The sequence below is a fragment of the Erpetoichthys calabaricus genome, chromosome 4 (assembly GCF_900747795.2).
Source record: "Erpetoichthys calabaricus chromosome 4, fErpCal1.3, whole genome shotgun sequence".
Classification (NCBI taxonomy): Eukaryota; Metazoa; Chordata; class Cladistia; order Polypteriformes; family Polypteridae; genus Erpetoichthys; species Erpetoichthys calabaricus.
Window position 1 is genome coordinate 168,087,313 of NC_041397.2, and position 16,160 is coordinate 168,103,472.

General features: G+C 36.3%; 1 protein-coding gene across 1 annotated transcript; it reads right to left on the minus strand.

Moving 5' to 3' along the window:
* Window positions 1-3,281: 3,281 nt before the first annotated feature.
* LOC114650344 (late histone H2A.2.2-like) lies at window positions 3,282-5,886 on the minus strand. The gene is made up of 2 exons (XM_028799907.2): window positions 5,843-5,886; window positions 3,282-4,447 (listed from the first exon to the last, which is right to left on the minus strand). The coding sequence occupies exon 2, from the start codon at window positions 4,408-4,410 to the stop codon at window positions 3,988-3,990; it is 423 nt and encodes a 140-aa protein (XP_028655740.1). The 5' UTR covers window positions 4,411-4,447; window positions 5,843-5,886; the 3' UTR covers window positions 3,282-3,987.
* Window positions 5,887-16,160: the final 10,274 nt, after the last annotated feature.

The window sequence follows — 16,160 nt, forward strand, 5'->3', positions numbered from 1 at the left end:
AGTAAGGTCCGATGGCCAGGGAGGGCAGAAAAAGAACACTCCTGATGGCTGGGGAGAGAAAAAAAAAAAAAAAAAAAATCTGCTGGGGTTCCAGGCCATGAGACCAGACCGCCCAGCCCCCTCCAGGCATTCTACCTAACAAATGATTAGTCCTCATTGTATTCAGGATCTTCATGGAAGGACTTGACATTGCAAAATGCTAAGAAATTCACCCGTTTTTAACCAAATATTAGCACATTACAGCAATCTAACATGAGTACCTAAGAATGCAGCAACAAGAACCTAGACAGAGAATCACCAGTATTAGCATTGTTACATTGGTTACCTGTGTCCTTTATAATTGATTTAAAGTACTATTAATGGTATACAAAAACTTCACACACACACTTTTGCTCCTTATATTTTAGAGAACTGGTTCTCTTACATTCCTATTTGTAACCTTAGGCCACATATTGATATTATTCCAGGAGATAAAACAAGTGGTAAGGTGACTTTTGGTGTTGCATACCAAATAGCTGGAATACTGAGAACTATGCCAGGCTAATGGAGAACTTTAAACCTCCCTCCCCAACCCCCCCCCCCCCCAAAAAAACAAAACAAAACAAAACACACTTGATTTTTGGCATTTTCATGCAGTAGCTGCATTCTAGATATACTGCATGCATTTGCAGTCATTAATCTCCACTTGGCAGTTGCACAGTAAGAATAGGAAAAAAGTTGCATAGGACATGAAAATTCATATGCCAATCAAATCTAGAGAGGATTAAAAAAAAAAAAAAAAAAATCCTACTGGCCATCTGACTACAAACTTACCATTAGAGACTGAGTCCTTATAGACTATCACATCTGTTACACAAGTACATGTTCATTTCTTATTTACTATTTGTTATTCAATGCTAACTTGGTCCCTTTTCTTGCAACTTTTACATTAAGAGTTTCATGCAAGCCACCTCAGAAATGTTGGTATTGCTTTCTTACTGGACTCTGAGAAGTCTATTCCCATTGTGGTCCCAGCATTTAAATTGCTCAAAGAAATGACTCAACTACCCATAATTATTGCCCATTATACCTACACTATTTTGATTATCTATTAGGACTCCCAAAATTGTCAACATTCTTAAACGCTGGGAAGAACTCCCTTCATCTCGAAGACCTACTGCTATGACAATTTTGATTGTACCATAAAGGAAAACAGCCCTGGTACACTGAAAAGTGTATACTTGCCCAGCATCCAGAATCATCCATAAACCTCAAAATGTTAGGTTTGTAATATACATTTCAGTAGGCAGGAGTCAATTCTTAGCCATATGGAAAAATAATCTCTGTAGAACATTCCTGTTTCAAGCTTACAACATTTTGATCAACCCTTTGCATAGACTGCATGTAAAAATTGTATTAATCTACAACATGGGTGTGCATGAATGCAAGTAAGCGAGTAAAAACTAAATAGCTCAAAAGGCTACAACACCCCATTTAAAAAAAAAACACTGATGTTTAGAAATGCTTTGGGTTTAAAGTAGGAGAATTGATAGTACACTTGGCTCAAAGATGTGTATACTTTGAGATTTGATGTCAGCTACAATTGTTTAATATGTAGATGGTAGAATTGCTTTAAAACCCATGTCCCAATAAAGAATCCGTTTGCATTCAGACTGGAGTCTGCAGAAGTCTTAGGGAAGCCATTCCTTTTCTAAGGAGTTATGCATATTGGGCTATAAGATGTCAAAACACACTGGCTACCATCAGTGCTTATAGATGTAGCAAGGGAAGAGGGAAAAAATCCACACAATGAAATTTCAAGTCTTACACACACACACCAGCAATCAAATGAGCTTCTTTGTTAATACCAAGATTAAATTTAAATCCTAACGTTGTTACGATGGTATGTTGAATTACTAAAGTATTGCAGAGACAGTATAGCAATACAGACTAAGCATACCAGTTGCAAATCTACATGTTTAACCAGTAGTTTGAATTCAAACTAAATGCTCAGAAGTATAACCCCTCACATGCAAAGAGTGTAGGGAAAGCACAGTACCATATTGAATGGTTCATTACATTTGCCAATACCCATTTTAATAAAAAAAAAAAAAAAAACCTGGATTTGTGCACAGGTGAAGCAAAAGCCAAGTTTGATCATTCCTGGATGGAGGACAGCACAAAGGCTTCATGAAGGAATGTAAAACTGACAAGTATGATTTTTGCACAGTAAGCAAAAAAGTTGAAGACATATCTCTAGGAATTGATCTGAATCAATCTGACCAATCCATTTATTAAGTTTTAAACTTAATGATTCAAACAAACCTTAAGTTCCTAACATGAATTCTGACAAACTAGCATTTAAAAGCAGGTTAGTGTTAGTTTCTGAATCCCAAGTTCAACAGTACAAATATAAAAATGGAAACAAAAATCAGCATTTGTTACAGATTAGATGTCAGAATAAAATTAGACTGTACACATGGTATGAAATTGGGTTGTACATGACCTCATTTATAGTGAGAAACTTCCCAGAACATTAAGTCTTGGCTTTTTTGCATGCCAATACTACAGGTAGTTAAAAATGCTAGACAACTAGGATACTCAATCTAGGAGCAATTAGAGAAAATGCACAATTTTCCAATTGTTGAAGTCTGTGCAAAGGATTTTTGCCATGGTACAATAGGTATTGTGAATCTTATTGCAACATCCCTATTGATTTGTAAAACCCTAAATTCAGTACTTTAGTTGGGTATAAAACTTTGCAACTGGTAACTTTCTGGCTTAAACTAAATTTATGGAACCTTCAGAAAGCCTTTGGAGAAACAGCTATTTCAATTTTGAGACTGTTTAATGCCTATAATGTGTAGGAAAATACAAACACCTGTCCAATACTTTCAAGTGTGCTAATATAGAAATGGACTTGAGAGTTCTGGTTTTGCTTATAACAAGCAAGGTGTAATGCTACCCACCCCCTTAAAAAGGATCAAGGTGCCTTCAGTTGACAATCAAGATACTTTGGCAACATGAGCCACTCAAGTAAAGTCTTTTCCTGACATAGGGGAGCAAAAGGAATTTGACAAGGTTCAGTACTTAGACTGAATGGTCAAGTATGACCAGAGAACAAGACAATTGTTATTCAGTAAGAGTCAGTCAGTCAGTCAAGAAAAATGGTCTAGAACAGATGCACAAAAGGCCCAGAAGCATACTAACTGTAGGGTAAGAATTTTAAATTCCATTTAAGTGCCACACACAAAAAACCCCACACAACACACATTGACAAAATGACAAAGACAGGCATAAAGTTGTATTTGTAAGATACTGGAGTTTAACATGGAACATTAAAAGGGATGGAAGACCAAGTCTGACAAATGTCAGATTAATCACAAGTTACAACTTAGACAAGCTTCCTGAACAGATTTTACAAAGAATTTTCTAACCAGACATGGAGACCAGAGTCTCAAAAGACAAGGTCAATGGGTGCATATTTCACTTTACAGGAGAACCCATTAGATAATGCTGCCAAGAAAGTCTATACAAGTATTGTTATACTGAAAGTATAATGTAAACAGGAGTGTCAACTCAGACTGGCTATTAAGTTCTGCTAAATTTCCAGAGCATGGCAATATTAAATTTGTCAGGCAAACTACAGCTGCAATATTATTGCCAATTTACCTGAATAGGTTCTAAAACAGAACTGTTAACTACATTGACAGATTAAAATTTGTCCTAAATAAAACTAGTGGATAATGCTAGGCAAAGCAATGAGGGGGGTAGTTTCCAAAACTATCAAGTTTTGAGAAGGATGCAGGCCAATATACTATAGTTACAAGAAAAACCATACCCCACACACTACCCCCAACCACCCATGTTGACAGTCTGGTAATAAACCATTGTTACCACACATTGCTTCCTCCTAAACCTGCCACCATTAATCATGGAGAAAGAAAGACACATATACAAAAAGCTTTATTTATCAAGATACTTAAAAACATAAAAGCTTAATACTTTCTAAAATTCCTGGGACTCAATATCTTTTTCATGATTCTCAACGGAAGCATTTTTAGTCTTTTTAGGCAGCAGCTGAGCCTGTATATTTGGCAAAACTCCACCTTCAGCAATGGTCACTCCTCCCAGTAGCCTATTGAGCTCCTCATCATTCCTCACTGCTAGCTGGATGTGCCTAGGCATAATCCTCATTTTTTTGTTGTCCCTAGCTGCGTTACCAGAAAGTTCCAGTACCTCTGCAGTCAAATACTCGAGAACTGCTGCCAGGTAGACCGGAGCACCAGATCCAATTCGCTCTGCGTAGTTTCCTTTCCGTAGAAGCCGATAAATTCTACCAACAGGAAACTGGAGCCCAGACCTAGAGGATCTGCTCTGAACCTTTAATTTAGCCTCAACAGCCACCGCCTTCTTCCCACGACCAGACATCTCCAAGGCTTGAATTCTTTCGTAGAAGTGCAGGAACCTTAAAATAAAAGCAATGGAAGTTCCAGTTAGGTAGAAGACAATCTTATTCACCCAAGACACAGGCTAAAGTGTAAGAGCAACTTCTGGTTAAGTATTATATTGAGAATGAATAAAACCTCTTTCAAGGATAGTGCATACAGCAAGAACATGTGGAATAGGCCAGATGAAATAAAACAAAGTTCTGTGAAATGGGACAAGGTTGAATAGGATAATGTCTGAAACATTTAGTATAAAAATTAACTTATTCAGAGTTGAGGGTGTGATAGAAAGTACCATTTAAATGCTGAATATTTATGCGGACATACCTTCAGCCACCAAATGGCTCAATTACAGCAGAGAGCTTGTAAAGTTTCTTGCATTAAAATAGGCTCTGCATGGCAATTTGGGCAACTTTTTCTTGACCTCATATCTGACTCCAGCAAACCACATATATTCACTTTCCAAACTACTCACCAATTAAATCACAGTACTTGTTAGTGTGGAGATTAATGTTAAGCCTTTTTTAAAAGACCATATATTAAACAAATAAAAAAAAAAAAAAAACACTAAAGAACCAACCATGGAAGGCATACACATCCACGGTGTCCAGTCAACAAGCTTCATCCATTCCCACCACCAACTTGTATCCATCTTAAGGTGGTCATCATTTTGTGCCTACTCTTGAAATATATGGCATGGCAACTTTGTTGTGCCAACCATTGGAATGGCAAATGTAATCAAAAACCCACACTCCAATGGTTAGCGCACCACAGACATTAAAACAAAGCTGTTCACATTCATTACTTGTATTTCAACCTCTTTGCCCAGCAGAACTACTATTTAAACAGTAGCGAGTTACAGTTCAATTGAACAGCAGTTAAACCTATACCAGCCTTAAACCTTCAGCACTACCATCCGGTTTCGATTTTATCCACGGTCAGGAGAACTGCTACAATCCAAACTGTTGTAAGGGGTGCAGAGAATAGGCAATGAACATGTAGTTTAAGCCAAAAACAGCACAGATACAACTTCAATGGACATTTGCCCATTTCATACGGCTGCTATACACAGAACTGAACATGCTGTCAGAAGGCCACTCCCGTGAAAGCAAACACAAACGCAACATTCGGATGACACGCGTAAACATGGCACTACCAAAATGCGAGCTTACTTCTCGGACCGTTAGACGCACCAAGAAGAAACAGACAACGACGACTTAACGGATATCTTAAATGGAACAGGAAAATGGCATTTTGTTGTTTACCTTTAACACCACCATTTAAAAAAAGCCATTTCGTCGTTATTTTTCGCATCGATCCAAAAAGTTTCTACAACGCTTTACAAGTAAACTACGACTCACATGTAGGCCTAAGCCAACTACCGCCAAGAAGGAGAAAATATAAATGATTCTTACCCGGATGGGGAGAAAATCAAAAAGTTGAACACACTCTGCAGCGCATGTCAGTCCTTTAAATGAGGTGCGGTCCCGCGTAGAGTGCGACACGGAACTCGCACCTGCAAGCAACTAATACTAACGAGGTATTAATGGAGTAGAGCGGGAAGTTTAGCCGTCGGCCTTCACTGCTCTAATTTACAAACGCGATGAAGAGCTCTCAATTAATGTTTGAATCAATCAATCAATGAATGATCTAACGGGTTTCTTCACATACCTAAATACATGTTTGTTAAGGCCGAATAGTGAGCAGGAAAGGTCAACATGGAAATTATGGAGAACGCGCACCAAACACGTAGTATGTTGATATTCCCGTTACAGATTTATATCTTTCCAACCATTTTCAAACCCACTTATTCTGGGTCACGGGGAAGTTAGAGACAATCCCACCAAGCCATATGTATATTTGATTAAAGTTATTTCCCCAGTGAAAAGTGAGATTAATTAAATAACTTACATTTTTTTATAATAACTTCATAATATATTTGCACCAAAGACCAATAAAGTTAAGTGATTTATTTCTGTTTCTGTAAGGCGAGTGCCTCTTATCTACAGTTAGATTAAGAATATTTATATGGAAACAAGCAGCTGTGTGTGATGTGTGCTTGTGAATTTTTTGTAGACCAAAACAGATGTCTCTGTATTTAATTGAAGGCTATATCTTTAACATTGCATAAAACTGAATTTGGATTGTCAATTTATTTTTAAATTCCAAAGTTTCATTCTTATTCGAGGCTTCAGTTACATTTATGGGCCAGTACGTAGTCTGTCTTTGGTAATATTCTCACAGGGAATGTATAATTATTACTTTATTACAGCAATAAAAATAGATTAGAAAATTATATTTTTCTCTTTAATGTATTTATAGATGTGAACACTTTAAGTGAAAATTTGTCATACAGCAATAAGTTGCTTTCTGCATATTGATTTCCCATTTGTAACTTTTTGTTTCTCTGACATTGTTTCCAATGAACCTCTGTATAGTAGAGTTTTTTTTTCTTATTTTAAGGAATGAGATTTTTAATTTAAAATCAAGTACTCTTATGTGGCAATTAAGTTCAGTCTTTGATTGTGAGGATTTAATTGTCTTTATGGAGTACTGGCATTTACTCCATAAAGCAAAATACAGACATTTCACTCCAGTGTTTTAAGAAATCCCTTATTTATCTAATCTAGTGCTTTCTGTACTAAAAATTAATACCTCTCACTTTCCTTTATAAATAGTTATGTTAAAGAAATTTAGCACTGACAGTAACATGCACCACTGTTATAGTTTATAAGGGTTTAACTAGTACCATCATTATCTTTTATTACATTTTCATTCTTTTTTAATCTCCTGTGTGTCACTTCACTTTCACACATCACAGAGGTGAACTTTCTCCATTGCTTTGCCTATAACCTTTACAATTTTAAGCATTTTTTTGAAGAGTTAATAAATAGTTTGGTCCACCTCTCCTACAATTTTCTGGTTCCTCTTTTTCAGTTATAGAGTCAGAGTGAATAGTGACATCACAGGTCTTTTCTGAAAATTTTAATGTGATTATGTTTCTAAACTGTCACACGGAAGATTCATTTTCACTATTAGCAGATAACAAGGCATGAATGTTCCCCTTTGTAGTTCTATGGAGAAGAACTTATCTTTTTGGTTTTATACACTGCACTTTTTTCATGCCTGCTATCAGAAATGATCTGGCCATAACGTTTTAAATGGCTGAAGTCTTGTATGTTAACTATTGTTTTTTAGATTTTAAGTATCATCATTCCATTTCTGATCCTAATAAGTTCAAAGACTGACATTTGCTAATGGTTCATGGTGGCTTGTGTTCTTGACACCATCGTATTGTGGACATTACATTTATTAATGTACTGTAGACACATAGGTTTTTTTGGATTTACTGTATGTACAGTAAGTCTGAAGTTTTTGTCATTATCCTTTTCATTAGCTACTTCTTTGTGTAATTATTTATTTATTCATGATTTACAATTATGTAAAAATTTGAATGTTCTGTACGAAAATAAATTCTAAATAAGTCAATCAAGCTGGTGCAACAGTCGTAACAATAAATTGCAATTTAAACTTAAAAGCATTTATATAACTAATTGTCAGTGGCACCTATGCTACACTACTAATTATTAGCTAATTAAAAATAATTAGGAAAACATTATGATAATAAAATATTTTCATAAAATAATTAAATAAGATGAAGAAATGTACTTATGTATTCTAAAAGTATTAATGACAAAGTAAGATGTTCAATTTATAGAAGGAACTTAGATTTTGGTTAAATTATCTAAAAAAAGGATGAAAATATCACATGAATGGTGGTGAATCTAATACCTTTTAATTCAGGAAAGCAAATTTGTTATATAAGCAGGTCACACACAAAACTAAGAACAAGGCATCAAATATCTTTTCAAAGTGCAAATGACTTTGGGAAATTCTGTAGAAATGTATTCTGAACTTATGATAACAATGTGATTTGATGCAACTATGTAAAAGTCTGTTAAATTATGTTTTATACAACATCTGAGTGGCACTGTGGTGCAGTGAGTTAGCTCTGGTGTCTTACAGATCCAACGTCCTAGGTTCAAATGCAGTGTCTATTCATGGTCTGTATGGAGTTTGCATACTCACCCCATACCTGTGTGGGTCTTCTTCTATGAACTTCAGAATTCTTATAAATAGGCAGATTTATTTTTGGGCAAATCTAAATTGTCCAATGTGAGTGTGTTAATGCCTATCTACAGGATTGTTTCCCACATTGCATCCAGTGTTGTTAGTCCCCTGCAATTGTGACTTGAATTGAATGTGCGTGAAAATATGTTTATGTAAGTAGCTCACTGTCATTCACAAGCCCAGCACACTGTATACATTTACAAATATAAATCACATAAAATCCTAAAGCTGCTTAATCCAATTAGTATAATTAAACATTCATATATCATGTATAGATTATTTTAAATTAGGATCTTAAAACAATTACATATAATACTGTAAGAATATGACAATGCAGGAATATTTTGAGACAACGCTAAATGCTATAAGTGTAGAGAAAAATAAAAGTCCATTCTGCAACACATTCAATAGAAATAAACCTTTAGGGTGATATGTAATTAGAAAAAAATGCAGATCAAAATACCATTGTCTAACTAGCTATCTCTGGATGCTAAAATGTACTATGGCACTGGCTTGTTTTAGTGGAAAATATCACAAGTGCTAAAACTGGTGATAACACATTCATTCCTTTGCCAAGAGGTATAACTCGAGCAAAGTGCTGCTCCTTCAAGCAACCATATACTTCATAGAATCACTTGTTTAGTGATTGCTTGTGAAATGAACATAGAAATGTAGCTCAGTGTATATGTCAGTGTCATTGCATGGATATTGTTGGTAGCACGAGCAATCAATATCTGTAACAGATTTTTAAAAAGCAAGTGCACTACCATTCTGGGCAAAACTGTGGTGCTCACTCACAAATAAGCCCAAATGATTTAGTGTTTTTTTTAATATTCTCCTAAATGTTCATCCCAAGAAATGACTAACTTTATACCATTGTTCCCTGAAGGAAACATAAACTGCTGCAGAGTGACAAAGTACTAATTGATACCATATCACAGCTCCAGGGACCCGGCTGGCTGAAGTGTAAATTCAAGTTTATTGTCATGTGTAAAAAATATTAAAAAATTCTTAATTGCACATCTCTTCAGAATAGTAACAATGATACAATACCAATAAAAGGACACACATACTCATATAAAAATAATTGTACCGTACATAGGTTGCAACATATATACAACTATCTATAATATATATTTTTAAGAACATCTACAGTATTTTGTTATTATGACTTTTCAGTAACCTTATCACCTATAGAAAAAAACTGTCTTGAAACTACTGGTGTATGTGCCCTGTATGGCCCTCCTGTATGGTTTGCCAGAATGGAACAGCAAGAAAATGAACTGTGCAGGATGACTGAGGTAATTAATTATACTATATATCCTGAATAGAAGGCAGCTGGGTGATGGTAATATTCTATGCCACCTTCATCATCTTCTGAAGTGCTTTAAAGACTTGAGCTAGTTAGAACACATGGATAAATTAATAGTTTCCTAAGATGTGTGATGACGTAAAGGGATTGGTCAGCTATATTTTTTACAATGAATAAATGAGTTTTTGCAAACAACAACTCAGTTTTTATATGTGGTAGGTTACATGTGACAGGCAGAACAGTTGGTGCTAAGGGTGCCTGGTTCTTCAAATAACAAACATTGGGTCAATGAGTCAGGAGGCAGATAGTGAATTAGGGCAGTGCTAACTGGTGGGAAGAAAAGAGTCCAGTGTCACAACAAGAACACCAAGTAGCCACAAAAAGGTTTTGGGTAGCTGCCCTATATATTGTAGGTCGTTGAAATACAGGAAAGCAAATGGTATTATGGAGTTCAAAGTTGAACTAATGCAAATTTGTGATGCAAACTGATGCAAAAAGTGAGGTAGAAAATGGTGGTATTTAAGGCAGAAGAAGTGGTGTCATTGGGGTATAACCAGGAGTGACATCATCAGGGCCAGAACTGGGTGTAGTGTCATTGGGGCCAGGCAGAATTTCCTGAGAATGGTCTGCAGGAGAAGAAGAGAAAGGGTTAATGCACTTGGCCCGTTAGTTTGGCATGGAATTTCCCTCATTTGAGCTCTTTAGATGCCTTCCTTGCGCACGTGTGTAAGACCAGGTATTTAAAAAGAGAAGAAAACAGAGGAAAAGTGACAGTAAATGAAAAGGAACATCCTAATTTATGATTGAAATACAAAAGTGAAAAAAACATCCCACCTGAAAAAATAGTGCAGCAACCTGAATAGAGGAGCCTTGAAAGGTATTGTTTGTGCTCTGTCTATTTTTATGTTGTGTGTTTCTTGTTGAATTTAGTGTATCATTTTGTGCATTTGTCATGAATCTGAGTTTGGTTTTTTTTGCTACTAAGGATTTATTTTATAATTTTGATGTATGCCGTTTATGTTTTATGCTTGTGAATTATTTGAATGTTATGGTAGTGACATCTGCACACACTATTTTGTGTGGATTTTCTGCATATGGCTGCACCCATCTTGCATAGAGTTACAATGTTTGTTGCTCGTCACATGGGTGTGTTGTGTGATGTCATGGCAATTTAGGATGGCAGTGAACAGCAATAGATGTCCTCATTTTCGGACTCTCTTACTTAGAATCTTTGTAATAATAGTTAATGTCATGATTCGGGTGCATGTGAATTCATTTGGTATATTTTTTTAACTTTTATTGAATTTATTTAAAGCATTCCATACAATCAAGTCAAACTTAACAAAACTAAATTCAATTCAACCCCCACCCATGAGAAAGAGAGAAAGGCCAATAGCTATAGTAAAATGTCTGTGAGTAGTATAGAGTGAAAGGAGTCTTTCCCCCCAATATAAATGCTTATTCTAAAATATTATTGATTAGATCCTACCAGGTTTTAAAACGTTTTGAACAGATCCTCTAAGAAAGAATTTGATTTTTTTCAATTTCAAATAGTTTATAACATCAGTTATACACTGACTTAACAGAGGTGGGTTGGGATTCTTCCAGTTGAGCAAGATAAGTCTACGTCTGGTATTTTTTTAATGTCTTAAATGCTATTTTTTAGGTCCTTCGCCGCCTTTTTGAAACCCTGTATGTCCCATATTGCTATGGATCATAACTGGGTCATGACTTCAGGTAAGCCACACAATGGGATAAAAGGTCTGCTGAAGGTTCTTTTTGTTATCCAATCTGTGGATACAAACATCCTAAAAAAAACAAATATTTTGTTACAGTGTTTTTTTCGAGCTTCATTTGGTTTGATCCCTTGCCTATTTTTTAGATTTTGATTCTTGTCTCTCATTAAGAATTGACAACTAAGCTTATTTTTATTTGTTTGGTTTATCTCAGTAAGTAATCACCTGTCAGTTAGTGGCAATAATAACTTTTGAGATTTGGGTTTTGTCAATCATTTCTCTGATTTTGTAGACATGGTGACTTTGTTCGGTCTGCTGGCATTTTCACTAGATTAAAGGAACCTAAGAGGAACTTCCAAGAAGACTTTAGTGTTAAGACCTCCTGCATGTTTCTTTGACTTCACCTTGTTTGATCCTGTTAAGCTATCCATTTCCTAGTCTTCATTGTTTCATCCTTTCTGTCTCCTGCTGCCTGCAGCATAATAATACTATATATTTGTTCTTTACTATTCTCATTGAGGAACCATGCTAAGTGGTACTGTTTTAATTATGTTGTATCATGTGTGTACACATGGGAGGCAGCTTAATGGCTCTGGTGATGGTAATTACCCACCGAAACAGGGGCTGGCACTGTGGGTTAACGCTTTCTCTGTTCCTCGCTCTGCAGAACTGAGGACTGTCAGTCTCTCCACTGCTGACGTTACTTCCATTTTCCACACTTTTGGACCTGCCCTTTCCTGCCGAATCACCACATAATCCAGAACTGGCCATGTTTGAGCTTTCGTCTGTAAAGACGCATCTGCTTGTTGTTTGTTTTTTTCATGTTTTCTATTCTTGTATTTAAACAGGGAGAACAAGGTGGTGCCCCAACTCTTTCACATTATTGTAATCGATCTTTACAGCTGTACTTATAATATAATGTTTCTCCATGCTGTTTATTGTATATTGTGTTAAGTTTCAGATCCCTGTTTTGCAAGTGGGGGCTAGTGTCTTAAAGAGGGCATACTGAGGCATATAGGCATTTTTGTTGGATTTTATCAGCTGTTTTGATTGTGTTAATACCGATGACAAAAAAATTGGACCAGTCTTTCTATGTTAACTGAGGAAGATAAATTTGAAATTATTTGTTGGTAATTTATTTCTTCTTGATCAATACCACATATTTCAGTAAATAAACAGTCTGGTGTTTTATGCCTTGCAATTGATATTCCTGTAAACCAAAAGTGACAATTACTCCTAGAGTTCCACTGATTAGCCAACATTCACTACATATACAGGAGCTTCCTAACCACATTCTGACTAAAACTGGCCGGGAGATTGCAAACATTTTAACTATAGCAGGAAGAAAAAACAAGAAAAACAGCATATGGTTCTAAAATTCCCAGTAAATCATAAACTCTAATGTAAACAATGTAAATGTAATACAGATTTAGTTATACCTACTAGAGTTTGCTTCATTCACCTTATGCAGTTTGAACATGCCTACTTAAACTAGCTCCTAATCAGCACAAATACCAATTTACTGATATGAAGTTAATAATTAAAGGCTTGTTCACACTCATAGTCTATTTGCTTTGTTCTGAATCTGCGCAAAATTCAAGTTCGGTTTCATTTCACACTGCAAACTTTCAAGTGAACTAAACACATCAACATACAGAACCTATGCTAATGTAGCAGTAATTTGTAAGAGTGTACTTCTACTCTAATTGAATGTCTTTTAGTGTTGTTTTTGTGGAATTTTCACCATTTTATGGACAGGTTGTGGACTTCTTAGGTCAGGTCAGGTTGGGGAGTATGCACTGGTACACCGCGCTGCAGTACCCAGCACACAACAAAACAGCTTGGGATCCTGATTGGCAACCCCCCCAAGCAGACAAGTGATCTAGTCCCAACCTCCGGAAATGGCCATCTATCTGCTGCAGCCAGGTGTTATGTGGATGTCCCTTTGACCTGGTCCAACACAGGAAGCACTAGGACTATAAAGACTTGGACCTTCTTACTTGCAATGATATCAGGAGCGCCACACACGCCTTTCTAGTGACCTCGTAACCCCCATGATCTCCCAATTTGTCTACTGACTTCATAGGAAAAGTAACCAGAGACATGAATGTTGTTGCTGAGGTAAGTAAACCTCTCAACAAGGTCAACAATCTCTCCACAGACAAATACACTGCTGACGGCTTTGCCCAGGAGGTAATTAAAAGCCTGGATCTTGGTTTTTATCCAGGACACTTGCAAGCCCAGACACTCAGACTCTTCGCTCAGTCTATTCAGAGCCTCAAGTAGAGACTTCAATGACTCTGTGAAGATCACAGCATCATCGGCAAAGTCAAGATCAGTATATCTTTCTTCATTAGTAGATGCCCCACAGCCACTGGACCCCATGACCCTGCCCAACACCCAGTCCATGCAAGCATGGAACAGAATAGTAGTAAGAACACACCCCTGACAAACCCAGAATGAACTGGGAAAAATGCAGAGGTTCTGTCTCCAGTCTGCACAATATTCACAGTAACAGTACTGCTGGCCATGATATCCAGCTACTTCGGGGGGATCTCGCAAAATCTCACAATGTCCCACAGGGCATCTTGATCAACTGAATCGAAAACTTTACAAAAGTCAACAAAGACTGCAAAGAAGCTCTGCTGATGTTCATGTTTGTGCTTCATGAGAACCCTTACTGCCAGGATGCGGTCGATGGTAAACTTCTTACATATAAAATCAGACTGCTCTGGTCGCTGGTAGGTGAGCAAGTGATCATGGATGCTGTTGAGGACCCTAGCAAAGATTTTACCCGGAACAGAGAGTGTTATCCCCCTGTAGTTGCTGCAATCCAGGCGATCCCCCTTCCTTTTCCAGATAGGGACAACAAGTCTCTTTTTCTAGTCAGTTGAGATGATGCCTGTCTCTCCAAATAGAAGCAGAGATTGCCTTACGACCAGCCTGGAGAAGTTCACCCTGGATACCACAAATCCCTGCAGGGCTTCTCTACCCTCAACTGGTTCACCACCCATGCAACCTCAATGAGATTGGGTGGTTCACAGCAAACTGGAGGATCAGCCTCAAGAACCATGGACCTAGAGATGTCTGACATTCTAGCCGGAGGATCAGCTTTAAACAGCTGCTGAAAGTAGCCAGTCCGACACTCAGAGGAACTAGCCAAACCAAACAACATGAAGCACAAAACAAAAAAAAAAATACATAAGAAGCCAATGTATACTTGTGCTTAGCCAACTGACAAACTTGATAGCATACATGGGAACATGTTTGGAATTTATTCTGTCTGCATTAGGGAGTACAAATCTTACTAGAATAAAGGAGCAGAAAACAAATATATTCAAAGTAATTCTGCCCTTGCAAACTTTATTTGTTTTGGCCTGAATAGGACAGTCTTGAGTCATTCCTGAACTTCTTGTTCTTTATTGTAGGTCTTGCCTTGGGGTTTTGTTTTTTAGTTCTTTTTATTGTGTTTTCAGTGTTTTTGTCAAAGTTGTCTGCTTCAGTTATAGTTCTATAAGTTGTGTTTTAACAATGGTTTATGTATTTTTGTTTGTTTCTTAGTATTGTTAGTTCGCCTAGGCGTGTTACTCATTATATTATTTGATTTTTGTTTAAGGTTGGGGTGATCCCATATTCCTGACTAGGCAAATGTCCTCACTGTTATGACTTTTGTTTTTTTTTTAATGTGTTAAGCCTATTATTGCACTATTTTGTAATTACCCTTTCATTTTGAGGTTATTATTATTTTATCACGATTTTATTAGTATTTTTACCATCATTTTGTGTGTTTTTTTTTTAATTGATATGGCCATTTTGTTCATGAGTACATGTCCTATTGCTAGCATGTGACTGGAAGCTATCATGGCATGACATGAGTCATTTAGTGTTTAAGATGGCAGTGTGCTAATGGTAGTGTCTAAAATTTCTGGATTATGTATAAAAGCTTTGCATATTAACTAATATAAAATCTTATTAGGGAGTTAGGTCTTTTGTGTGAAATTCAACTTTGATTTTTGATTAGCAGTTCCTCTGTGATGTTTTGGTATTATTGATTTCCCAGATTACAACTACAACATTTATTTCATGCACAGAATGTAGCTCAATGTGTTTTACAAGATGTCAAAGAAATAATTACAAGAAAAGAACAAGTCAAAATAGGAAGAATAATAATGAATAAGTAATAAAAAATAAAATCAATACAAGCTAATATAACATAGGTATATAATTAATAGAAAAGTAGAGTTTAATATCAAATCTTTTATTCAAAGTCTTTAAAGTCTATTCAGCTAAAAACAAAAGTGTGAATCAGTTTCCCAGCATCTTACAGTATTATAAGAGGTCTAATTTTTGCAATGTAGTCCTAATAATATGGTTAAAGTGTGATTTAAAGTATAGATCCTTTGCTTGTTTATTTGACTTTCTGTGTTCTATTCTCCTGACCACTGTGAGTAAATCTTGGCACTGAGGTGCTACAGTTAGGTCTATTGGCAATAGATTATAAATCTCTTGTTGCCTCTGCTATGGTTCGGTAGAAATACTTTGTAGTAGTGTCCT